Below are 26,932 nucleotides of genomic sequence, written 5' to 3'. Positions count from 1 at the left end.
ACTTTGCTAGGAGAAAAACGGTTTTGGTGCCCCCTGCCACCTCTCACCCCATGTGCCCAAGTGTGTGGGGAGTGTGGAAAGCTGGCCAATCAGGCGCAGAGAGAGAGGGGAGAAAACAAACAGAAGCCAACCCACACAACAGTTTGCACTCCCTGGAAGTTGGGTCCAGGGCAATTGCCTTGCTCACTCAGCCCTAGAACCAGCCCCGATTACAGCCATTCATTAATTACCTGAAATTTGTATAGATGCACATTTTGGGACTGCAGTACACAAAAAGGCCCACAGAGAGGCAGAGGCCTTTGGTTGGTAATGTGCACGAGGACAGGGGCAACTCCAGGCCCCTGCACGCCAAGTGTGTGCTTGGGGCGGCACGCCGCGGGGGGCGCTCTGCCAGTCACCGGGAGGGCGGCAGGCGGCTCCAGCAGACCTCCCGCAGGCGTGCCTGTGGAGGATCCGCTGCTCCTGCGGCTTCAGTGGAGCATCTGCAGGCACGCCTGTGGGAGGTCCACCGGAGCCGCAGGACCAGTGGACCCTCCGCAGGCACATCTGCGAGAGGTCCAGCGGAGCTGCGGGACTGGTGACTGGCAGAGCGCCCCCCGCGACGTGCCGCCATGCTTGGGGCGGTGAAATGGCTAGAGCCGCCCCTACATGAGGATGTGTGGAAGGAATGAGAAGAGGAGCCAGGGAAGAAGACCCACGTCGGGAGCAGTGTCAGCATCATCATCACCAGTCATATGCTGAGTTGTCCCTGCTACTTGTGTCTTCAGGCTACCAGCTTTAGGGGAGTTACTCCAGATTCATACCATGGTAATTCAGATGAGAAGCTGGCCCATTGTCTTTAAGGGAGCGTTTCACAGAAGAAGGATGGAAGCCTGAGACATGTAGATTGAAACTCATTGGAAAGGAATGTATTTATTTTTCACTATTTGCAAAACATCGAGTACGCAGTATAGTGTATATATGTATAATAATAACAAGCACATATTTGGAGACTTTTCTAAACCTACCAGGGCAAATGATCAGCACAACATTAAGATGGTTCAAATGTTTATTTTGTAAAGCAGATAAAGAGGTTTGCTGGTAAATGGACAGATTTGGCTGGATATAGGAACAAATGATGCAGATGTAGGTACAGATGTTGCTGCACAGGGCCAGTTAAGACAAGACTGCCAAACCTGCAGCTCTACAGAGCTCCCAGTTCATGAGGGCTCTACCCACTACAGACAGTTGGAAATGCTAGTGGGCCATTCACTGCTTCAAGGTGTGAGGCACAACGTGCTTGTGTGGACTGCTGAGCACTCTGATCATAGACCAGGGTAATAGGGTGTCTCGTCCTCTAACATGGACCTTGCTGGGGCACACCACAGGTTTCCTCACCTATTTAACAGATTGCCTTCCACTACACCTAAATTCCACTCTCTACTTTTATATATGTGACATAACCTCCACCCATCCTCAGGTGACTCAGCCCCTCCAGGTGGCATGACAGAACAATTTAGAGCCAATGAGGATAGAGAAGGCTGCACACTGTCTGAATCAAAGGCTTTGCAGTCTGGAAGGCCGAACGGAATGGCTTTGCAAAGAGCCTCATGTGCTTGAATTAACCCTGTCACTGCAGCTCTTCAGGCTCTGTGAGAAAAAGCAGACATTTCAAACTTGTCAGCAAACAAACCCAAAGTCCACATTTAAAATCTCAAGAAGGAAAGAGAAAACACTTTTATGTACATGGGAAAGTACATATGTCTTAGTTCATTGGTGATGTGGGGTCCATTTTTCAAGCCACCTTGGTAAGCTTGATGTCCCCTGAGATTTGTAAAGCTGTTACCAAGTGCAGGGGCTGAACACGGTGAGTGAAATAACAGAGCTGCCGTCCATCCAGCAGGACACGGATCTGCTGGTGCTCACAGAAGAGCTCCATCTGCAAAGGAGAAAGGGCAAAGGGGGAATTAGAGGCCAGCACCAGGGGCTGTCTATTTCAGTAGCCTGGACTTCGGAACCCCAAGTGCTGTACAAACTGGAGTGTAAGGTCTGTCTAGTTTCTCTACGTCTCCTGCAAGTAACATCTTCTTTCTGCTGAAAAGCTCTTACAGCAAATTATCCTCAATGAACAGGAAAAAGAATTTGCCTATAGAGATGGTTCCTCCAAGTCAGGAGGTGTTGTGGGAAGCTTGCACTGCCGCTCCCCATGCTGTACTAGTTTGGTGGATAAATAAGACTTAACTCTTCAGGGCTGTCAATCTGGCATCTTTCAACTGTATAAAATTCACTGTGTGTACTGAGCTGGTCCCTCGCTCTAGTGTCTCTCCCACTACACCCCTGATAACTAACAAGAATACCTTAAATGTGTCCCCTGCTGTGAATGGGAAGTAGGGAATGTTCTTCTCCTCTCTTCCCCATTTCCCAGCAATCTGTGCATTCCGAGTGATGGATTTCTCACTGAAGTTGACTGCAAGTAACAACCCAATATCCTTGCTTGCATCCATGGAGTCACAGAGCAGAGTCACCGCAAAGCTGTAAGGATCAAGTCAGTGATCATGAACAGGACTTTCAGCAAACTACCAGAACATGGTTGGAGTGTCAGATGCACATAAGGACATACAGCATCCATCCCAAATCACTTAGTGTGGCATATGGCCATGTTTTAATGGCCTAGTGGTTGTAATATCCTGAAATGATGTTCCTCAGCAATTCTTTGGAATAACTAAAGCAGACTCGCCCTGAAAGAATCTATTTCAGGTTTTTAATTTTGGGAGTGGTTAGCCAGTTTTATTCAGAGCTCAAGCCAACCTGGCCACATTCAGCAATGTTGGTTACTATAGTTTACCTTAACATTGAGTTGTAAGGTATCAACTAGTGACTTGTCTTAGGATGTGACAGTGATATTGCAGTTATGTCCAATGTAATGGCACCCTATAAATACTTCTACTACGTGATCAGTGGAGACTGTTTTTCTGTTTTATTTTGCTTTGAGAAGGGAAGAAAGGAGTGAGCTCTCTAGTGTCAGATTTCCTTTACATGGATTGCAAATCATATAACAACAAAAGGAATAACTGGAGTGTCTATACTAGATAGTTTGTCACAGTTTCAGAGTTAACTGCACCTTTATTCCCCTTTGAGGCTTCCTGGAGGGCATCAACTTAAGGTTTCAGGCTTCCCAGCTATTATCTCTCTTGGGCAGATACCCTCATCCCTCTCCCTCCTGCCTGGGGTTTTAAGGCTGCACAGCTCCTTCTCGTACTCTGTGAAATCCCCAGCAAGCCCACCCAATGGCTAGCTGCTGTGCGTTGCTTTCTCACCCAGGGCTATGAACAGTATATTACCAGCAATTACACGTTACCACACAGTTCAAGCACAGGGGAAACATTTAAATAAAAGTTTCTACACACATTTAACTATTAGTCTAAGGGGGGCCCTAGTAGGCTAAAGTCTTTCTAACCCTTCCACAATGTTTGGAGCCCCTCTTAGGCAAAAGGGTGTGTCCATTTACTGGCCTACAGTCAGTCTAAACCCAGCCTTTTCATATCAAAAGCCCTTTCTTTGTCTGTTGGTCTCTGGAAAACCCAGTTTGAATCAGAATATACAAATCTCCCTAGGGGGTGGTACCTGCAGCTGTTTAAAACCTCAGTGAGTCACACTAATCAACCCCCTGGGGGCTGTGGTAACCCTCCGCTCTGGAGTTGCGTACAATCCCTAGTCCACAGTGATACAAAAGCCATTCATAAACTTAATACAATATGGTCCCCAAAGATATTGACTGTGGTTACAATATCTGTCTCAACATTTGTGTAGTTTCCTATCTAGTGATTCATCCCTGAATCATCAATGATGCAGGCAAAGTGTAAATTCTGAGTCACAGGTAGCCTGATTCTCCACTGCCGTAGCCCTTGTGTAGTAATGTACACCTGTGTAAAGTGCCAGCAAATGCTCAATTCAGGAATCATTAGGAGAAGTTCTATGACCTATGCTACACAGGAGGTCAGACTAGTGTCTGTAGTGGTCCATTCTCACCTTAAAAAATCCATGAATCTGGAGCAGCGGGGGAACAGGGCTGTGGCTCCAGAAGGAGGGAGAGGGAGCAAGTTGTTTCATACTTCCCCTTGCCTTGTTCCCAGCTAGGTCCTAGCAGCCCTCAGGATTTTGCTGAATTTTCCCCCTCAGCTGGTGGCTGTGGCTGAGCAGACATCTACTGCTAACTCTGTTCAAGGACATACCCCATGGATAAGGATAAGATTTAGTCATGGATATTATTAGTAAAACTCATGCACAAGTCACGGGCAATAAACCAAAATTCATGGTCTGTGACCTGTCTATGACTTTTACTATAAATACCCATTATTATATCTCGTCTCCTGAGCCCCGCAGCTCTGGGGGGCACCTGCTTAAGCACTGGAGTTTGACTGCCCCTGATGGCCCGCTGCTCCGGCTGCACCCGGGACCGATGCTGCTTAGACAGTCCCTGGGTTCAGCTGCAATGGCCACTATTTGGGCGGTCCCTGGGGCTGCCCCCAGACTGTATCAGAATCCATAGCTGTAAATGACTATAGATGCCATCTAAACCGCACACAACTACAGACCAGAGGTTTTTATGCCTGAAACCACTGGATTCTACCACTTGTGCAAAACTAAATGATGTCTTTGTAGACCTTCAACACTTGTAGGCATCATAATCTCAGACCCTCGGTTGAGTCTGATACTGTCCAACAGAGGGAAAGCCTGCACATACACACCAAGTAGTTTATATCACAGAAACAAGTAGTAGAAGGTCTGTTGCTTGCCCAATCTCTTTACCACATTTTTAGAGAGACTGGGCTATCAGTTGTCTCCCCCACATCAATCTCACTGCAAAAAGAAAGAGATTAAGTTGGGGCCCACGATTATAAGCCTGTACAGCTTCCCCTCCAAACTCAAAAAAAATGCAGGCCCTCAACAGAGCTCTTGTGCTTATGGCCAGCCTAGATGGCAGATACTCCTGTATGTGAAATAACCAACTGAACAGCTCCTCACCCTACCTCTTGGGGTTGGAACATATGACCCCAATAATTGTGATTTTCATGGCTGGTTTCAGTCCTCCTTTGATTTCACCAACATACCGCTCCATCTAGTGGGGAAAAAATAACTATTATTGATCTCTAGATTTGCAACCTTCATGATAAACTGCAGAACCATGTAATAAACTGCATTTATTATACATTTCTTTCATCTCATCAGCCTTCTATTCACCAATAAATTTCCCCTGGGACTTATTCTAACAATGCAAACCACTAAGTACTTTTAAACCACTGCCATTTTTTAAAAAATAACTATAAAAATTCTTTCTTTATCCTGGCTACAAATATTCTTGAAAACTAAACAGCTGCAAATCAATTCTACCTTTACTAACTCCAACAGCCTCCTGATCTGTTTTAGGGGTTAGTAACAATTTTAATAGAATAAGTGGTTAATACAGAGGATTAGAATTGGGATAGTACTTCTCTATCTCACAGGGATGTTTTGTGAGCTAATGTTCATAAAATATTTTGAAAATGTGAAGTGCTATAAATACATAAGTAGTATATAGTTGTACTCATTTACTTGTGTAAATTTTTTTGAGAACCTCAGATAGACGATGCGATAAAAGAGCTAAGTATTATGCTATTAGCAATTTTCATCATTTGCTTTATTTTTCAAGCTCAGTGCACGGTTAAAACTAACAACAGAGTCAAAAGACTAAATCTTGCCAGACTTTTCAATCAAAACTCCAATTAAAGTCACCAGGAGCTCTGCACAAATAAGCATTTAGGATTTATCAGGCTTCAGTCCAAGGAGAGAGCACTGAAAAGAGCTGAGGGAGTTGATAATAAAATATAAAAACTGCCATACTGGATCAGACCAATGTTCTAGCTCAGTATCCTGTTTTCTGACAGTGGCCAGTGCCAGATGCTTCAAAGGGAATGAGCAGAACAGGGCAATTAACGAGTAATTCATCCCCTGTTGTCCAATCCCAGCTTCTGGCAATCAGAGATTTAGGGACACCCAGAGCACGGGATTATTGCCAACCCTGATCATCTGGGTCAGTAGTGATGGATGGACCTACCTTTCATGAACTTATCTAATTCTTTTTGAACCCAGTTATTCTTTTGGCCTTCACAACATTGCCTGGCAATGAGTTCTACAGGTTCTAACATTACTGACTTGGTAGCTCTACTGACATAGTACCAAGCCTATTAAAAATCAGACCTTTGTGGCAGTTTGCATGATCTTTTGTTCATAATGAAGCAGCTTCCATTCAAATGTAATTTGCTACAGTTGAACTTCAGAGTTATGAACACCTCAGGAATGGAAGAGGTTGTTCATAACTCTGAAATGTTCGTAACTGTGAACACAACATTATGGATTCTTCTTTCAAAAGTTTATAACTGAACATTGACTTAATACAGCTTTGAAACTTTACTGTGCAGAAGAAAAATGCTGCTTTTAGTTTATATTTAACATAGTACTGTATTTGCCTTTTTTTTTTTTTTGTCTCTGTTGGTGCCTGATCGTGAACTTCCAGTTTCCGAATGAGGTATATGTTGACTGGTCAATTCGAAACTCTGGTGGTCATAACTCTGAGGTTCTACTGTATATCACATGTTTTTTGTTTTAAATAGATCTGGTTGGACAATATGAAAAATTAGATCTGTTGGATAACTAAATGTTAAAAAAAGAGCAAATCTGCAAATCACCAAATGTTTGCTCATTTTCATGAGCATACAAACTAGAGATAACAGATTTTTCTCACACAGTGATACTCAGACTGAGGATCATGAATCACAAGAGGCTCTTTAATGTGTATCCTGTGGTTCTTTGTAGCACATGATATTAAAACAGTGTGTGATTTAATTATTAATCTAAGTTATTGACCAATTAGGATGCTTTTACTATGTTATTAACCTATTGTAGTTGATATAATAATAATACTTGGTCAGTTATTTTGCTGTGAGAATAATATATAGTAAATGAAACAATTAATTCACACTACTGTGGTTCTTTTGGGTAATGTTGAGGTCTGAGTATCACTGCTCTAGCACATTCCTCTGGGGCTATTGGAAGACTGTTGAGAGGAAGGATGGCCAAGTGATTAGGATGCTGACTTAGATTCTTAAAGATCTGGACTCAAGCCTTTGCTATGCTACAGGCTTCCTATGTAACCTTGGGCAAGTTGCTCAGTTTTTCTGTGCCTCATTTGTCCATGTGTAAAAATAAGAATAACAGTACTTCCCTACCTCACAAGATGGTGGTGAGCCTAAATACATTAAAGATTGTGAGACACTATAGTGATTGTACCATAGTAAAAAATTGTTTACTATGACTCCAACGCTTTTTCTAGGTTACTTTGGTTTAAAATGTCCTAAACGACAGCATGTGGACCATTCTCTATGGAGTTCCATCCAAAGACTATTCCATATGTTAATAGATATCATGGTTAGAAAACTTCTCCTAATATTCTGCCTAAAGTTTCCTTCTTCATTTCAATTTATGTAATTTCCTGTTCTCCTTACAGTTTCAATATAACACCAAGTTAGACCCTCCCCCTGAGAGTGACATTTATGCTCAAATGCCTTCTAATCTCACCGAGAATTATAGAACCCTGCTTATTTTTTTTAATAATTAAAAAAAATAGAAATGACTAGAGAATCTACACTTTTATTAAATGTACAATTATTCCTTGGGGGAACTCAACAGCAACCCAGGCAAGTAAATTTAGGTTACTCACCAGAGGAAAAGTGTCAAAGGGTGAGATGTATTAGACTGTGGAGTACCACAGGGGAAGTGGCAGACTCCCTTGAGATATTTAAAATTAGACTAGACAAAGTAGTGGAGAATATGTCTCCTCCTCCCCACCAACACATTGCTTTCTTTAGTGAGAAACAGTAAAATTAAATAATAACACTTTACAATCTGAAAAGTGGGCTGTGAAGATTAACTACTTAATGTTTGCAAAGCCCCATACTGTATGTATGATACTAAATAAAGAAAAAATGTAAGTGTACCCCTGGCTTCCATGCGGTTTTAGCACTTACAAATTCTTCCATGGTACCCTGAATACAGCCAGAGGTCTGATCATTCACAGGTCATTTCCTAGCTGAGATGGAACACATGGTATGCCTGAAACCTACTCAGGGATCCAGAAGGAGGTAGCAGGAAGAGATCCTGGATGGGTCATAATTTGGTTACAGGAGGGCCCATGCTCTAGTAGTTGTGTCCTTTTAATATATTTATGTATATAAAAACATATTTTCTACTAAAAAAAGCCCCACCAGTGGATATATTCACTTACATTTGTGCCCCTGTCATTTTCTGTCATCTCTCTGCCTTTTACTCGTCTCCTGTGCAGCAGCCTCGCAGCAAAGTTTTCTTTTCTTTGTGTGTGTGTGTGTGTGCAGAAAAAATATTTAAAAAACCCGGAATAAAGGGAGGATATAAGGGGGAGCATTATCTCAGTCAAACACTGGCTAGACACCACCCACTCAAATAGCTGAGTCACAAGAGCTTACTCTTCATCTTCCATCACACAGTGGCAAAAGGAGATAGAGAAACAGTGAAGAACTTGATGGCTCACAGGTATAGAAACAGCTGGGAACTAGTAATCAGTTCTAGTACTAGTCTAGGTCATGATAATGCAATTAACTCCATGCAAGTGAACCCTGGCACCTACAGTGGACCCCACTGACTTCAGTGGGGTTCCATGCAGGCACAAGAGTCTATCCAGGCAGAACCCAGTGCAGAATCAACACTAAATTGTCGGTGACTGAAAATCGTTATCTAATGGCTAATAGGTAGTCTAAGGGAAAGGTATTGGTGGTCCCAGTCCAGTTCCTCTTTGGACAAGCATTCATATCACAAAAACACTATCAAAGATGGCCCCAGTTGGACTCCTTGTTGTAGAATAAACAAGGACCAGATGCCTGTGGACACTAAGGCAATAGAGTTCAGGAGCCTAAATACCTTTGCGGAACTGGACCTACACCTCTCACTCTTAGAACATAAGAACATACGAACGGCCGTACTGGGTCAGACTAAAGGTCCATTTAGCCCAATATCCTGTCTACAGACAGTGGCCAAAGCCAGGTGCCCCAGAGGGAGTGAACCCAACAGGTAATGATCAAGTGATCTCTCTCCTGCCATCCATCTCCACCCTCTGACAAACAGAGGCTAGGGACACCATTCCTTACCCATCCTGGCTAATAGCCATTAATGGACTTAACCACTATGAATTTACCCAGTTCTCTTTTAAATGCTGTTATAGTCCTAGCCTTCACAACCTTCTCAGCAAGGAATTCCACAAGTTGACTGTGTGCTCTATGAAGAACTTCCTTTTATTTGTTTTAAACCTGCTGCCCATTCATTTCATTTGGTGGCCCCATGTTTTTGTATTACGAGAACAAGTAAATAACTTTTCCTTATTTACTTTCTCCACATCACTCATTGTTTTATATATCTCTATCATATCTCCCCTTAGTCTCCTCTTTTCCAAGCTGAAAAGTCTTAGCCTCTTTAATGCTAAGTGGTCCCTACAGAGCAAAGTTGAGGGGCAGCATGAACTGTCACTGCCCATGCTGTACCTTTTCAGTGGATATGCAAAAGATTTAATTCCCAGGGGTTTCAATATAATGCCTCTGACAAAGCACTGAATGAACATATTTTAAAAAAATGTAAGACCAACTATATTGGATCAAACTAACGGTCCATCTATCCCAACATCCTGTCTTGCTGCAGTAGCCAATGCCAGGTGTTTCAGAGGGAATGAACAGAACAGGCAATCACAGAGTGAACCATCTCATTGTCCACTCCCAGCTTCTTGCAATCAGGGGCTAGGAACACCCAAAGCACAGGGTTGCATCCCAGACTATCATGGCTAATGGCCATTGATGGACATATCCTGCTTGAACTTACCTAATTTTTTTTGAACCCTGCAATAGTTTTGGTCTTCACAACATCCCCTGGCAATGAGTTCCACAGGTTGACTGTGCGTTGTGTGAAGAAATACTTGCTTTCTGTTTTGAAGTAAATACCTGCTGTCTATTAATTTAATTGGGTAACCCTGGTGCTTGTATTATGTGAAGGAGTAAATAACACTTCATTTTCTCAACACCATTCACAATTTTGTAGACCTCTATCATATACCCTCTCTGTCGCTTTTTGAAGCTGAAAACTCCCAGTCTTTTTAATCTCTCCTCATACACAGGGCCGGCTTCAGGCACCAGCGAAGGAAGCAGGTGGCTGGGGCGGCCAATAGAAAGGGGCAGCACTCTCTCCGTTACTGGGGTGGCACGTCCAGATCTTCAGTGGCAATTTGGTGGTGGGTCCTTCACGCTCTGTCTTCCTCTTCGATGGCACTTTGGCGGCAACTCAATCAGGTTTTTCCTTTTTCTTTCTTGGCCGCTTGGGGCAGCAAAAATGCTGGAGCCTGCCCTAATCATACGGAATCCGTTCCATACCCTTAATCATTTTTGTTGCCTTTCTCTGTACTTTTTCCAATTCTACTATATCTTTTTTGAGATCGGGTGACCAAAAGTGCATGCAGTATTCAATGTGTGGGCATACCATGGATTTATATCGTAGCATTACGATATTTTCTGTCTTATTATCTACCCTTTCCTAATGGTTCCTAACATTCTGTTAGCTTTTTTGGCTGCCACTGCTCATTCAGTGGATGTTTTCAGAGAACTATCCACAATGACTCCAAGTTCTCTTTCTAGTATGGTAACAGCTAATTTAGACCCCCATCATTTTGTATGTATAGGTAGGATTATATCTTCCAATGTGCATTGCTTTGCATTTACCAGTATTGAATTTCATCTGTCATTTTGTTGCCTAGGCTCCCAGTTTTGTGAGATCCCTCTGTAACTCTTTGGATTTTGCTTTGAACTCAACTATTTTGAGTAATTTTGTATCATCTGCAAATCATCTGCCGCCTCACTGCTTACCCCTTTTTTCAGATCATTTATGAATATGGTGAACAGGACTGGTCCCAGTACAGACCCCTGGGAGACACCACTATTTACCTCTCTCCATTCTGAAAACTGACTATTTATTCCTACCCTTTGTTTCCTGTCTTGTAACCAGTTACTGATCCATGAGAGGACCTTCCCTCTTATCCCATGACTTACTTTGCTTAAGAGACTTTGGAGAGGGACCTTTTCAAAGGCTTTCTGAAAGTCCAAGTACACTATATCCACTGGATCATCCTTGTCCTTTGTTGACCCCCTCCTCAAAGAATTCTGATTGATGAGGCATGATTTCCCTTTACAAAAGCTGTGTTGACTCCCAACAAATCGTTTTCATTGATGTGCCTGATAACTCTGTTCTTTACTATAGTTTCAACCAATTTCCCTGGTACTGAAGTCAGGCTTACCAGTCTGTAATTGCCCAGGATGGCTTCGGGAGCCTTTTTTAAATAATTGGTCACATTAGTTATCCTCTAGTCATCTGGTACAGAAGTTGATTTAAGTGATAGCTCACATACCACAGTTAATAGTTCTGCAATTTCATATTTAAGTTCCTTCAAAACTCTTGAGTGAATCTGGTCCTGGTGACTTATAACTGTTTATCAATTTGTTCCAAAACCTCCTTTATTGACACCTCAATATGGGCCAGTTCCTCAGATTTGTCACCTAAAAAGAATGGCTTAGGTGTGGGAATCTCCCTCACATCTTCTGCAGTGAAGAGCAATGCAAACAATTCATTTAGTTTCTCGCAATAGCCTTATCTTCCTTGAGCACTTCTTTAGCTCCTTGATTGTCCAGTGACCCCACTGATTGTTTGGGCAGGCTTACTGCTTCTGATGTACTTTTTGTTGTTGGCTATTAGTTTTTGAGTCTTTGGCTAGTTGCTTTTCAAATTATTTTTTAGACTTCCTATGTAACCCATGCGGGTCTTGGATGTGGTGTTCTGTCCCATCTAGTACTGAGACCACTTAGAGATTAATGAGTCTGTTCTACAGCTTTAGCTAAAAGCTATGTTTCCGGCCAATGGGAGCTGCAGGAAGCAGTGCGGGCCACAGAGATGTGCTCGCCGCTGCTTCTCGCAGCTCCCACTTGCTGGGAATGGAAACCATGGCCACTGGGAGCTACGGAGGGCGGACGGTCAATGTAAACAAAATGTTTCATGGCCTGCCAGCAGATTACTCTGATGGGCAACATGCCAAAGGTTGCCAACCCCTGTACTATGTTTTATAATTTGGAAAATACATTTAATTTGAGCCTCTATTATGGCGTTTTTAAACCATACCATGCAGCTTGCAAGGTATTGTGACTGTACCCTTTAATTTCTGTTTAATTAGCTTCCTCATTTTTGTGTAGTTCCCCTTTTTGATGTTAAATGCTACTGTGGTAGGCGTCTTAGGTGTTTTCCCTCCCACAAGTTTGTTAAATTTAATTATATTATGGTTGCTATTACCAAGCTGTTTAACTACAAGTTAAGACAATGTTAATAAAATAAATGATCAAATAAGCAAGCCCTCTCAACTGTCCCAGCTTGTGTTTGGTTATGATGAAAGGCACCGCGCACATAACTGTGTCCTGGGGGCATGGCTGCAGCCTGGTGCCCAAGGAGAAGCCAGACAAGAGCCAAATCAGTGAGGCTGAGACAGGACAAAGTTTTGCTGAGTCTCCACTGAACCCTCCATGGTCATTTACAGCCCTGCAAAGTGGGTGCAAAATGCTACTAAACGGCAATTTTTCATTCACGTGTTTTTCATCCATTCTGCCCTTTTGCGAGCGGGCCACGCAAGGGATCAGCCAGCGGGCCAGCTCCGGAGCAAGCTGCGGGTAAAGCCCGGTCCTGCGTGGCGGGGCCTTGGATGCCCCACAGCGGGATCAGGCGGGAGTCCCCAGGCACAGCAGGGTCTGAGGGGAAGGACTCCCAGGCGGCCTCCATAGGTGAACTGCGGTAACGGTTCCCTGGGACGCTGAGGGAACGCGCGCTGGGCTCGCCTCAAGCCTGATTCTCCAGGCCAGAGCGTCTCTTGTGATTAACAGGCAGCAGCAGCACGTGACCCGGCTCCCGCCTCTCAGACCACGGGATGAGCGGCACAGTGGGCCGAAGAGCGAAGGGCGGGTCGGTTGTTTCAGGAGATGCTGGTTCTGAGGCACGCGAGCCGCTGGGGCTACGTCAGCCGCTGGGTGGAGCCTGCGGGGCGGGGGGCGGGTAACTACGCAGCAGGAGGAGGTCTGGCTCAGGGACGGGGGGAGGAGCTGCCCCTGGGCGGGGTTAGCTCTGTCGTTGACATGTGGTTTATTTGGCCGCTTCAGTGCCCCTAAAGAAAGATGGCGCATTATTTACATATTCATCCGATTTGACCAATAAGCGCTCGTTCTTTTGGGTGCGCCGGCTGTCGGGCAAGTCACCTGATTCGTCTTTCAAGATGGCCGCGGTACTAGGCTGCTCAGTCAGGGGAATGCAATCAGTGCGGACCGTCCCATAAGCTTCGAATGTGCAGGGGGAGCCGGACCGATCCACCACCGCTGCGGTTTCCCTAAGAGGTGCGTGTCTGGTGCAGGGCAGCCCAGCTCGTCCGACGCGGAGGGTCTGGGACCCCCGGTGCTGCTAGGCACTACGGCCCCGATCTCCACTCGTCCCAGGCAGGTCACCAGGCGGGCTGGGACGGGGCACGAGAGGCAGCCAGCCAGCGGGGGCGGCGGAGCGCGGGGAGGAGGAAGCCCGGGCGGGATTTCTGGATGTGGTCGGAGAGCTGATGCCCCAGGTCCTTGGTTCAGGGATAGGAAGGACAGCAGAGGATGGGGAGCGAGGTGGGGGAAATCCATTGATGGGAGGGCTGACACGGGGTGGGGGAAGGTGGTCTAGCGAAAGTGTTTGGTGAATGTCTGACCACGTCCTAATACATGTGTCTATGGAACAAATGTAAAGCACCATGTTGGGGGGTTTCTTGTACCTTTCTCTACGCAAATGGTATCAGCTGCTGTTAAGTCTGAATTCTAGACTAGATGCACCCCTGGTCTGATATGGTAATTCTTATGCTATTTGTCACTTGTATTTTGAGTGACTAGACCAGGGAGACTAAACTCTCTTTTTTTTCTTAAGATGATATCTCTAGATCATGACTGAGTTACCTCGGCAGGTCAATATATAGGGGTGAGAAGTTCCAAGTGTGAAGAAAGCTTGAGCTGCTACCGAGTTGTCAAGATACCACATTTTACCTTCCCTACAGAGGTCAGATAGGCTAGTGCTCTTTGTTAGCACTATGCTCTCAATAAACAAACAAATTGATCCTTCCCGTTTCCTGAGAGCATTGACTCTAAGCAAGTATCAGTGCATGTTTCACAGTGATAATGTTTAAATCACCTACTTGAACAAATATTGTGGTATTGATCGTATCACTGGCTGGGAATGCATTCCAAACTTTAAAACAGTTTGACTCAGTGAAATAGCTACAGGTTGGCTTCTGATTCCAGACCTGTTCAGTTCCAGGTGCACTGAGGGAAGATTTGCTGTGACTTACCTCTGGATGGTTTTTTTTTTTTTCTTTCTCGTCTCCAGGAGTCTAGTCACAGTGGGATGATGCATCCATTTGGTAATGAGGAAGCAGCCTCTCTGGAACATCTCTTCTGTTTTTTTTGTGAATGTGTGCGGCGGGGAGAATGGGAGCTAGCACAGGCCTGTATTCCACAGTTACATCAGTGGCAAGGGGATGGTTCTGAGAAAGTTGCAGCTATCCTGCAGGCTTTAATAGCTTGTCCATCTCAGTTAAGGTAAGTGCTGTGTGGGATTTTTGTCCAACTGGTGGAAGTAGAAGTGTGTTAAACAGTGTGTATGTGATGCAATTCTCAGAAATCGAGGCTGATTCTTTATTTTTAACTATAATAGACCCTTAGAATTGGGGGCGGATTAACGCAGGGGCTTTAGGAGCTGTAGCCCAGGACCCTGGGCTAAGGGGGTCCCAGCATAGCAGGGCTCAGGCAGGCTGTTTGCATGCTGTGGCCCCACGCCGCTCCCAGAAGTGTCCGGCTGCTGGCATGTCTGTGGCCCCTGGTGGGAACCGGCTGGTGGGAGCTGTGGGGGTGGCGCTAGCAGGCCCGGGCAGCGCATGGAGACAAGCTGTCCCCCTGCCTCCAGGGTTATGCAGAGACATGGCAGCAGCCAGCCACTTCTGGGAGCAGCATGGGGCTATGGCGTGCAGGCAGCCTGCCTGAGCCCTACTGTATGACCGGCCAGGAACTGCCTGTGGTAAGTGCCTCCCGGTCGGAGCCTGAACCTCACATTCACTCCTGCATCCCAACCCCCTCCTCCCGATCAGAATCCCCTCCTGCACCAAACTCCCTCCCAGAGCCTGCACCCCAACACTCTGCCCCAGCCTGGAGTCCCCTCCTGCACACAGCTCCCTCTCAGAAAGAAATAATATAACAGGTGTTCTGAGGTAAGAGGTAGGCTATTTTGAATTAACTAAACTATATTCTACATGTTTTAAGAATGAAATGTAACCACAGAATGGCTTTATGTAAATTAAAAGACAAGAGTAGTATAATAGTAATAGCCCCAATGCTATAATTGTGATCATTTTGTGTTAAATTAGGAAAAAGACTTGTATACAGGGACCCCACAAAATCTAATAGCTCTGGGCCCATGGGAGAGTTATTCTGGCCCTGCTTAGAATCCTTGAAGCAGAACATGCTTCCTTGCCAGTGTTTTTTTCCTTCATGCATTCCATTATTACAGTTAACATTTGAGTGCTGACCTGCTCAGAGTTGTCCTAATGTATGTAGGGAACCCAGCCTCAGTCGGCTTACAAATTTGTTCATATATGCAATAGATAGGATGCTGGTATAAGCTCAAGATCATGCAGAAATCTCGCAAAGGTCAATTTTGAAAGACTTCACTGAAATAGTGTGAATTGGAGAAGGAGGAAGTCTGTTTTAGACTTGCAGTGATGCTGACACTGAGTGCTTTTTGTTTAGAAGATGATCAACCTATTTATTTAAAATGTTTGCTTGTTACTAACGACACCTGAGATTATTAAAACTGAAAATGTTTAAAAATCTAATTTCTCGCCACTTAAATTTTCTGCTTTTCACATTTCTCAATTTGGATTGTGAAACAGCCACCGTTAGTTTCACTTGTTTTTTCTCTTGACTTCTCAAGCACTTGCTTGAGGCTGTTAAGGTTGGGTTTCTGACATTTCAGGGGAACTTAAAAAATTTCAACTTTTTGTAATTAAAAAAAAAAGAATCAAATGTTTCTTCTTAAGTCTTGTATAACTTTTTTTGGTGGTAATTTGAGTATCAACTACACAGACAGCATTCTGGGAATCATTTTTATCTGGAGGAAAAAAACACACAATTAAATTGGTGTTGCCACATGAGGGGAAATAAGTATATTTTATGGTTTTTTTATCCTTGGTACTGTCAACATGGAATATACTGGGTCTGTGGGGCCACTTTTCCTACTGTGAAGTGGGTAGAGATTTGTTTTGGTGCCTAGATATTTGAGACTGATGGTATATACTATTACCTTTGCAGGTGTGGACAGAATTGCAGCCCTCAGAAGCTTGCTTGGCTTTGGCTCCTTGTGCTCAAGAAATGGCTGGTATGGGATCAGGTAAAGAAGTTTATTGTAGCTGCCTATTAAAATCTGAGACTTACTGCTGTTAATTACAGCTGGCTCCTTAGACCATTTTTCATTAAACTTAGCAAGAAATTAAAATAAGTGTTTTGGTATTATTTTTTGAGGCCGTGTGAGTTAGCTTTTTAGTGTGCATACTCAGTGTGAGATGTTCCTATGAACAGACAGCATGAGTTAGTAATTTACATTTCTGTAGCCCCTTTTATCCCCAAAAGATGAAATAAGCCAAGGATTGCACAATGCTTTACAAATGACGTACTTTCAGGGAGTGTAGTTTACATATACAGAACTGTGGGGAGGAGAGTGGTAGGCAGCGAGCACCCTGCCTAAGGGAGAAAGAAACAAGGCCTTCAAAAAGGGGAAGATTGGTTGTGTGTTTGTCTTTCCTCACCATTTTCATTCCTCTGACCCCATTGCCTAGGTTCATGAATTTTCATGACCTTTGAAGAAAGGTGACCCTATCCCAAAGGGGTTATGGGGAAGTGACAGTTGCTAGCTGTGTAGATGGAAATAGAGAATGGAATCTTTTGGTGCAGGAACAGCCCCTCGGTAACTTAATCCCCAGTAAAATAAATATCTCTGAAGCTGTCTGCCCTAAAATAACAATTTAAATAAGGTTTTGGGTTTTTTTACCTGTAAACCTAAGAGAGTAGCTCGCATCTTCTCTATTCTTTTAACTTTTCTTTTCCTGATTAACTTCAGAAAATAATTCCATCTGTTCTCCAAAGAGAAACTGAATTCTTACTCCTCTTAGAAGAACTGCAAAAGGATGTCTCTGATGAAGTCCTAAAGGTGAGCTGAGTGCCTAATTTATTGATCATTCTTGGGATGAAAGTAATGCTACAAGTTAACTTGACTGACCTTGGGTTTGAGACATTAACGTACCTTTGGTCTTTTCTGCACAAAATAAAGACAGTTGAATGTGAGGGCAGGGCAGTTCAAGTTTATTCACTTGAGGTAGTGAATTTGGCATATATAAAGGTGATGATTCTGGCTAGAGAGGGATAGTGTAGGCAGGTGCTGAGCGAGCTTCTCTACATAGCCTTGATAATAATCCTGGATCCTGACGTCCAGCTACCTCTGCTGTTGCAGTCATACATCCCCATACACAACTGTCTGTGCACCTGACTTGCAGAAATGAGCGCTAGGTTGGAAGCATCATATCTTGACTTAATGTAGGATATGAGTTTGGGCCTCAATAGAGGAAAGGCTAGTGTGCGAACACAATAAATCATTGAATCTTCTTGCTGGTTGGCTTTGAAATCCAAAGTGGACAGAACGGCCCTTGTTTTTAAAATTTTTATTGTTCTCTACCATTCTGCTTCTTGTTCTAACTCAAACTCAAGTTGAGGTTTGACTCCAGACAATGGAGCTGATATAGCTATCTGTCCATATTTGGGAAGGAGAGCTAATAACGGATGACATCAAGAAGGCTAAGGTGTTTAATACCTATTTTGCTTCATCTTTGCTAAAAAAGTTAATGGTGACCAGATACGCAACACAATTAATAACAGCAACAAGGAGGAAGGAATGCAAGCCAAGGCATGGATTAGGATAAAGAATATTTAGCTAAGTTAGATATAGTCAAGTGAGCAAGGCCTGATGAAATTCATCCTAGGGTGCTTAAGGAATTAGCTGAAGCAATCTTGGAACCATTATCAATTACCTTTGAAAACTGTTGGAGGAAAGGTGAAGTCCCAGGGGGCTGGAGAAGAACAAACATAATGCCTGTATTTAAAAAGGGGATCCAAGAGGACTTAGGGAATAATAGGCCAGTGAACCCAACTTTGATACCTGGAAAGATACTGGAGCAAATTATCACATTTGTGGTTTTAAAAAGGTTGCTGCCAGAATTGGGGGAGCTCAGTGGTGCAGTTCAGGAGGCTGCAGCCAGCTGCACAGTGATTATTGTGGAAAACTCCTCCTTCAGTGGGGCTGATTGTGAGATAAGCTGTGTGTCAGTTCTATAAAGGTTTCAGAGTAGCAGCCATATTAGTCTCTATCCGCAGAAATAACAGGAGTACTTGTGGCACCTTAGAGACTAACAAATTTATTTCAGCATGAGCTTTCGTAGCTCACAAAAGCTCATGCTGAAATAAATTTGTTAGTCTCTAAGGTGCCACAAGTACTCCAGTTCTATAAAGGATGCAGCTGGTGTGGTTTCACCATGGGGGACTCTGTCCTCTTATTTGCCTGTTTTGTACTCTTTCATCAGAACATAATGTCAGTCTGATAGTTTGAAATCAAGCTGAAATGATTTGTTCTTGCTCTCCATCTCAATTGGGATGTAGTGCGTTGAGGGGAGGTGTAAAGAGGTTAAAGTTTGTGAAAGCCCTTTAAATACGGGAAGAATGGAATGTTGCAAACATCTCAAAGGCATTTGGGGAGCTGGAACTGTACTTTCATAGTGCTCTTGGGATCACAAATCCATTCCTCCATTAGGTTTACCGACCCCAACCTGAAAAATCTAATAAGGCAGACCAGACTGGAGTAAAAGTGCTTTAACTAACAAGGCTGACCATAAGTTGTAATGGATACAACAAGGACTCCTGTGTCTTGGGAGATCATTTTGTATAAAGTGCAGAAATATGTCCCTTGGGCCCAGGACACTGTTATCTGTAGTAATTCTCCAGTGCTCTGTCTAGCTCATTTTAAGTATCCCACACAATGCAGGTTTCTAGGACTTTACTTTTTAGATTGTTTCATAGTGTTTATAGACCTCAAATAGGAGGTTTCTTCTAATAATCAGCCTTTGTTCAGCTTCATTGCATTATCACTAACTTTACCTCCTTACATCAATCCAAACAATACTTTTTCCTTATTGGTATTAACCAGCTGCAAGTATTTGCTGAATTTAATTGTCTGGTCTATACGTCTGCTTTTCTCTTTGTAACATTCTAATAATTCTTTTGGTTTTGAAATTATGGAAGTTGGGGGAGGAAACCAATAGACGCTTTGAAAAATGAATGAAGGAAAGCCTGGATCTGGATGCCAAAGTAACAAAATCAGGGGGGCATTTCAATAAAACTTGGGTTTTGTAAAGTACTTTTTATATACAGTAAGACAGTTCCCAGAATTAAAAACAAAAAAAATCCAGTGTCAGTACTTCTTAAAAAAAAAATAAAATAAAATAAAAAAAAAAAATTTAAACAGCACCAGTGGTGGAAAGTATAAAATATGTTTTAAAAACTTTTTTTTTTTTTTTTGTTTTTAGTAAACCAAATCTTTGGATGGGGATTTGCATTTCAAAGATTTTTAATTGTCAGTGGAATGTTTACTTTTGTAAGATTTAAAAAAGACTGGTTCCTAAAGGTTAATAGGATCTTCAGTGATTCTAGTTAGGATGAAAATCATAAGGACACTGTATTCTCGTGCCATAAATGGACCACGAGGAAGGAAACAATGAGAAACTCCCTCAATAATGCAGTATTGTAGTTAGGAGCATTATGGGAGTTTTACACTTTAAATATCCAGATTTGGCCACTGTTATAGATAGGATACTGGACTAGATGAGTCAGCATGTGGCATCTGAGCTTCTTGGGAGTCATAGCTATTGATGCCATGAGTTCGCAAAAAGTGCATTATTTTGGGATTGAAACTGAGTGCCTATAGTTCTGGATTCCTATAGCAGAGTTGGTTGCCAAGGTAAATTTAATGGTTCCAAGTGAATGTCTATTGAATCTTTAAGTTTGTTGTGTATCTGGTGTGTAGTGTGTGTGTGTAAAAACCAAGCGGCATTCAGGCCCCCAAACATATATCTGTTTCCTCCCAGGAGCTGTTCGAAGCATTTGAATGTGTCCAGAACAAGCATGAATCGGACAGGAGGAAAAGAGATGGCCGCACATACAGATTCAGTGTGGAAGCAACCTCGGCTCTCCGGAAGCTTTTGTTGAGGGCTCCCCGTCGGGCACAAGCCCTGCTGGAGTTCCTGCAGGGAGAACATGGCACACCCAGCTCTGCACTCCAGCACAGTTGCTCTGTGCAAAACGTTTACGTTGACTTTCTCCGTGACTCCTTAAAAGCTCTGCAGAGGCTTCAGCGGTATCCCAAATCCTCAGGAGAATTGGATCAGAGTGAGACAGTAGATGCTATTTATGGTGTCCTTAGTGTGTTGCATTTTGAAGTGGAGCATCAGACTGGTGAGCTCAGACACTTGTGCAGGGAGCTGTTGGATGCTTGCTGGGCTGAAGGAAGCCCACTGAAGGAAGAGAGGTTACTGAGCTGCATACTGAGGAAGCAGAGCCATGCCTTGCTCAGTCTGTACAGCAATGTCTTCACAGAGAGGACAAGAGAGAAACTGTTGGGGCCAAAGTTGCCAGGAAAAGGTTTGTTTTGTTTTCTCATTAAAAGTTGGACCATTGAGACTTTGCAGGCAAAACAGGTTGGGGGGAGCAAGGGATGGGAGTTTGGCCATGTAGGGATTTTTTTGTTATGGAGACTTAGTTATGAAGTCTGAACGTGGCTTTTGCTTAGTGATTCCCTAACTGTTCTACTGCTGAAAACCTTGCCCAGGGCCTGCTTTCTTCAGAGGTAGCTCTCTGTGTTTGAAAGTAATCCCATTTATATGTGTCTCAGGTTCATCTGAGCAGCTGGACACAGAGCGGGTAATGCTGGCTTTGTTCGCAGAGCCTGAAGAGGTTTATTCTTGGAAGACTGCCTATTTTTACTGCCTGAGCAGCAGCAAGCACTTTCTGGAGCAGATTCTGGTATGGTAATAAAGATGAAAGGGAAGGGGAAAACCCAGTAGTGGATCAAGTTAGTGCCAGGATTCCAGCGTTAGAACACTTTACATTTGATTAGAGGTCTTCAGAAGTCCTGGTTTTTGGTGCCAAGATATTAGCCAGCTAGCAGTGGGTTTTTATAATCTGTTGACCCATCTGCACTGTTTCATCTCTATGACTTAAGATATCAGCATGGAGCTCTCTGGAAGATTTAAACCTGTGTGGTTTGATGGTTAGAACAGAAGATGTGGGAGATGGGACTCCTGTATTCTACTCCCAGCCCTGCCAGGGATTCCCAATGATTCACTGAGTAACCTTGGCAGCCGCTTAATCTCTCTATGATTCAAGAACCCCATATGTAAAATGGGGGTGATGCTTCACAAAAGGGTTGTGGGGTTAAATGGATATTTGTGAAGCACGTGAGAACCTGGGGTGAAAGGTGATATAGGAGATAAAAGTGCACAAAATAGTCTAATGTATTGAGGGCATGAGAATCCAGACAGATGAGCCAAGATTTATTCTATTACTGGCTCAAAAACTCCATCTATAGCTCAACAGATTCTTCTCTAGTTTCTACATAAAATCTATTTGGAAAATATGCAGACTTACAGTAGCCAGGGAGAGGGGGTGGACTGATTCTCTGACTTCTACTTATTGACGCCTTTTTTTTGTAGCCCAAATAAAGAGAAACTTGGGGGCCTGTAAAATCTGGGTTTGAGGAAGTTAAACCACTTTCTGAAACTACTATTGTGACAGCCCACCACCACCCCAGCAGGATTCTGTATTTTTAGAATAACAAATACTTGCTTCCTTTTTGTTCTCTAGGTGACTGCATTAACACTATTAAAAAGGGAAGACTTCACAGGCTTGAGCAGCTTACTGAGTCGAGAATTCAACCCCCTCAGCCGTCTTCTGGTATTGCTAGGGTGGACTCACTGTCACAGCTTAGAATCAGCAAAAAAATTGTTATATGCTCTTCACAAAACTCAGGTAAGTAAGCGAGTGGAGAGCTGGTTGAAATGGCTGAATGCCATGACTGACAGTTCAGATTTGATTAACAATCCAAGCAACTAATTTACAATGACTGGAATCAAACTGAAGTCTCTGAAATGAGACTTGTTCTAACTGCATAAACTGAGATTCTGAACTTTAAATGTCTTTCCAAATGGAAGATGTAAGAGTGAATCCTCTGGTTAGGATTTTCAGCCTCTTTTTTTTTTTTAAAGAGATTTTTATAAATCAAACCTTTTCCTTAAAACAAATAGTATATAGGCAGTAGCATTTCAAGTTCACCTTTGCTACATCTCCGTCAATGTGCCTGAACTGGACCTGAATGGGGTTGTCAGGGCCCATTCAATCCTTGACTTCAGAAACTCAAGGCCAAATAGTGCCGTGTAGGTATATCTCCATATATATATCTCATAGAGCTGGAAGGGACCCCAAAAGGTCATCGAGTCCGGCCCCCTGCCTTCACTAGCAGGACCAAGTACTGATTTTGCTCCAGATCCCTAAGTGGCCCCCTCAAGGATTGAGCTACAACCATGAGTTTAGCAGGCTAATGCTCAAACCACTGAGCTGTCCCTCCCACCTAATAGTTTTGAGTTTGTATTGTGGGTACTTATGCCTTAGGAACTGCATTGACACTTAGTCCATTTCACATGTGCCACTGAACTTGTAGACACGATTGATCTGAGTTGAGCGGTGCCATCCACTTAGTCTTGAATGCCCAAAATAACATCTACAGTAGTCTAAATGTCAGAGTTGAGACTAGAGGGTTCACTTTGTTTTGGAATCTCCTTCCTTTTCTGGGTATACAGAGCTTTTAAACACTAAGCCTGTAGTTCCAATCCAGGCAGTGTTGGTGAGTGGTTGCCTTGGACAACTGATAATGGGACACTGAGCCTTTCACTTTTAGATCATTTATTGATCTCCATCACAGGTCAATAATGTCTTAAGGGAGTTACAGTCTGATGCCTGATCAGTGACCTGTATAAGATAACAGTCTCAGATCAGTGTTCAGTGGGCAGACATCCATAGCAGAACATAAGCATATTGGAGGTGAGTTTGTAGGCAACTTGTGTTTCTAACTCATACAGTATCTGTTCTGGATATATAACTAGAGCAGGGGTGGGCAAACTTTTTTTTTTTTGTCCCGAGGGCCACATTGAGGTTGCAGAAGTGTATGGAGGGCTGGGTAGCGAAGGCTGTGCCTCCCCAAACAGCCTGGTCCCTGCCCCTCATCCAACCCTTCCCCCCCTTTGGCCCCTAACCACCTCCCTGGGACTTCACCCCCTGTCCAGCCCCCCCCCCTGCTCCCTGACTGCCCTGATCCCTATTTACACCCCCCCACCACCTGACAGGCCCCCTGGGACTCCCATGCCTATCCACACCCACCCTGTTCCCCACCCCCTGTCCACTCACCCTGTCCACCCCCTCCCCCCGAACCTCTGCCTCGTCCAGTCGCTCTCTGTCCCCTGACTGGCCCCTGGGACCCCTTGCCCCTCATCCAACCCCCTTGCTCCCTGCCCCCCTTACCATGCCGCTCAGAACAGCATGTCTGGCAGCTGTGCCGCCTGGCTGAAGCCAGACACACTGCTGTGCTGCCCTGCACGAGCTTGCAACCCCGCGGCTCAGAGCGCCGCCTGTGTGGCGGAGTGGCTGCGGGGGAGGGGGAACAGTAGGGTAGAGTCTGGGGGCTAGCCTTCCCGGCTGGGAGCTCAAGGGCCAGGCAGGACGGTCCTGCGGGCCGGATGTGGCCCGCAGGCCGTAGTTTGCCCACCTCTGAATTAGGGTGACAACTCTGGAGATGTAAGTCTTGTAGTAGCTTTCAGAAGCACTAAATTCTCTTTACAAATAAAATGTTAAAAGCTACAAGGATGAGCTTACAGACTAGAAAAATGGCTGGGTCAGGTTTAGATTGATTAACATTAACAGGGCCCCTTGAAAACAAAATGTAGCTTTCTATCCTCCATTTTGTTGCTTTAATGTGTAAATAAAGTAAAAGTGCAGAAATCTGCCCATCTAAATATGTTAAGATTCCTTTAGCCATTAAACATCACACATGTGAAGCGGACTCTGGTTTTGTGCTATTTTTGATAAGGTAGAGGGGTCTGGTGTAAATGTGATCACTTCATTTTATGTCAGCTAATGCTAATTTGCTCTGTCTCTCTCTAACAGAGTCTGTGCAATGATTCAGTATTGAAAGAGTTCTGTGATGGGCTGTGGGCTCAAGTGCAGGTTCTTGAATGGTGCATACAGCAAAACAGGTAAAACAGTCAGAAACGCTCTTTTTACTAACCATGTATTTTCACAAAGGCTCCCCATATAGCCAGAATTGCATATGTAAAGGTTTAATATGCAAATACCAAGTATACAGTATCTATGCCATGTCTCCCTTAGTGGCCATAAGTATCGAAACTTGATGTTTATCTACGTTTTTATTTAATATTTTTAAATTCTCAAGTTGAGTCCAGTGTTAAAACTGGAAGATCTTTGGTGTAGACCAGGTTCAGGTGGTGGACCTGTTTTCACCATTTTGATTAGTCTTGCTTTTTCTTGCAGTATTACTATCCCAAAGGAGATTCTTTTGCAACACTTGTACAGTCTGGATTGCCACTCTGCACTCTACTCTCTGTATCACCTCACCAACCTTCTGGCCCTGAATGAAGAGGATGTCATTGAGCTTCTTCAGAAGGTTCCAGCCAGAGACCAGGAGACACAGGGTAAATGAGTAGGAATGTGACTGCGAAAGGATACCTTTTTAAGAATCCACTCAGCATATATCTTTAAAATCCTCACAATGCTGATAGTACTCCTATCTGGAAGGATCAGTGCATATAACTTGCACTTTGCAAATAATAAACATGTAATTTAGCAGAACTTAAACCGAACTCCATAGGGTCTAGGAAGGTGATTTTCAACAATTTCCATTTTAAAGGAGAACTGTCTCCTATGAAAAGGTTATGAAACCCAGTTCCAAAGACTCTTTGAAGATGGTAATTTAACTTTGCACATACATGATAGCATCTTCCACCAGAGTACTTAAAAAATATTTAAGACTTTTTCTGAGTATAATTTAATAAGTGTCAAGGCTGATTCCCCACTCTGGTACTTTGAGTGCAGAAGGTTGGGTCATGCAAGGATTCTAAAAATTAATACTGGCTGGTATTAAACTCCCAAGGTCACAGCTTCTCTCTGACTTTGGATAGGTAGATGCTACCACCACTCAAGTGCAACCCCACTCCTCTTTTGAGAACCCAGGAAGGAGCACTTGGGAATTCCTTCCTCTGGGGTACCGTCAAGCCCTTTCACCCTCCCCAACCCCTCCCCCACTTCCCCAGGGAAGAGCTGAGTAAGAAAACAAAGGAAATCAGCTGTTGCCACCAGATAATTAAATAGCATATGCACTAACCTCTTAGGACACACAAAAAACAATTTTATTCTTAAAATAGGTAAGTTTTATTAAAAAAGAAAAAAATACATATGGAACTTAGGCTATTGCTAGAATTAAAAAGAGCAAATATAATAATTAAGCATCAAGAATGGTTTTCTTGAGGTCCAGCTTAAAGGTTACAAGCAAAACAAAAGCATTTTGGGGTTAGCACAGAGGAGCCCATAAGCCAATAAGAAATAACCTTATCGGTTCTTCCTGATTTACTTGCATATCTCAAGTTCAAATACGTAGTTCTAGGTATGATCTGATGATTTTCCATACCTGGCTTAAAGCTGCTTATAGCATTGCTGCTATGTTGTCTCCTCTCTCCGGAGAACAACAGACAGATAAAAGGAAAGTGTTTTTTTTCCCAATTTTAAACAGTTCTGACCCTCACATTGGCTCTTTTGGTCTGGTGCCCATTCACTTCCCTTTACCTGTGCATGCTGTCAGACTTTTTAACTCTTTACAGGTAAAGCAAGTAGAGAATAGCTTTAGCTAACTGGCTGGCTGGGTGTCCACAAAAGGGAGCTACCCCCCGTCTCATTTATCACTAAAGTGAATTAATTTTAAAATCTCATTTGCTTTTCACTATCCTTTCCCTGCATATTCTCAGCTTGGAGAGTAAAGGTAGACTGGTCAGTTTCTCTGTGGCTCACATGCACATGCACAAGGCTCTTGGCTTTCAGTTTCCAAATGGAAGGGAAGATTCAGTTATGTTTATAAAAATCCGTTCTTACTTTTTAAAAATTCACTGACGTACCAAATGCCATGCCATTTTCTAATGTTAGCTTTTGCAAAAGCCTCTTAAATTTAACCTTAACATTTGGCCCTAAGCTAGCCGATGGAGTGCTTATTTTAAATAAAGTAAATAAATAAATCTAGGCCTTGAAATTCCTTCGATTACTATGTAATATATGTTAAAGGAATTTTCAAGAGTTTTTCAGAAGCGCCTGTTGTGCTTGTATCTCTAGTAAGTGAAGCTAGTGTCTAGGTCAGTGGTTGCTTCCTGGCAGGGGATCTACTTGATGCACAGTAGCTTTGACTCCACGGAAAGCACTGAGAACTGGAAAGCTGCAGACTCTTGTGAGGTGTCTTGGTCTTTGTTTTCTCCCTGCTTGTGGGAGCTGTGTGTGTCTGTGTATGGAATGTGTCATTTCAAGTTAAGTTGTTTAAATGA

The 26,932-nt window shown here is 43.4% G+C and overlaps 2 protein-coding genes across 10 annotated transcripts in view; one reads left to right on the top strand and one right to left on the bottom strand.

The window, feature by feature from the left end:
* Positions 1-1,030: 1,030 nt before the first annotated feature.
* On the bottom strand, positions 1,031-8,402 carry LOC115650209 (galectin-related protein A-like). The gene is made up of 4 exons (XM_030559789.1): positions 8,300-8,402; positions 5,010-5,098; positions 2,337-2,511; positions 1,031-1,918 (listed from the first exon to the last, which is right to left on the bottom strand). Exons 1-4 carry the CDS (start codon positions 8,324-8,326, stop codon positions 1,775-1,777), a joined length of 435 nt encoding a protein of 144 aa, XP_030415649.1. The 5' UTR covers positions 8,327-8,402; the 3' UTR covers positions 1,031-1,774.
* Positions 8,403-13,362: 4,960 nt separating this feature from the next.
* Positions 13,363-26,932, top strand: part of ZFYVE26 (zinc finger FYVE-type containing 26) — an 89,786-nt gene continuing 76,216 nt past the window's right edge. For 6 of the 9 annotated variants that reach the window (XM_030559787.1, XM_030559786.1, XM_030559783.1 and 3 more), the window contains exons 1-9: positions 13,363-13,505; positions 14,521-14,732; positions 16,497-16,575; positions 17,302-17,391; positions 20,372-20,924; positions 21,175-21,305; positions 22,146-22,310; positions 24,498-24,586; positions 24,882-25,042. In XM_030559787.1, coding sequence (XP_030415647.1) covers positions 14,539-14,732; positions 16,497-16,575; positions 17,302-17,391; positions 20,372-20,924; positions 21,175-21,305; positions 22,146-22,310; positions 24,498-24,586; positions 24,882-25,042 — 1,462 coding nt within the window. In that variant the 5' untranslated portion in view covers positions 13,363-13,505; positions 14,521-14,538. The other 3 variants (XM_030559782.1, XM_030559780.1, XM_030559781.1) reach the window with 3 other exon arrangements.

The sequence above is a fragment of the Gopherus evgoodei genome, chromosome 4, assembly GCF_007399415.2.
Source record: "Gopherus evgoodei ecotype Sinaloan lineage chromosome 4, rGopEvg1_v1.p, whole genome shotgun sequence".
Classification (NCBI taxonomy): domain Eukaryota; kingdom Metazoa; phylum Chordata; order Testudines; family Testudinidae; genus Gopherus; species Gopherus evgoodei.
This window is presented reverse-complemented; position numbering and strand designations above follow the sequence as displayed.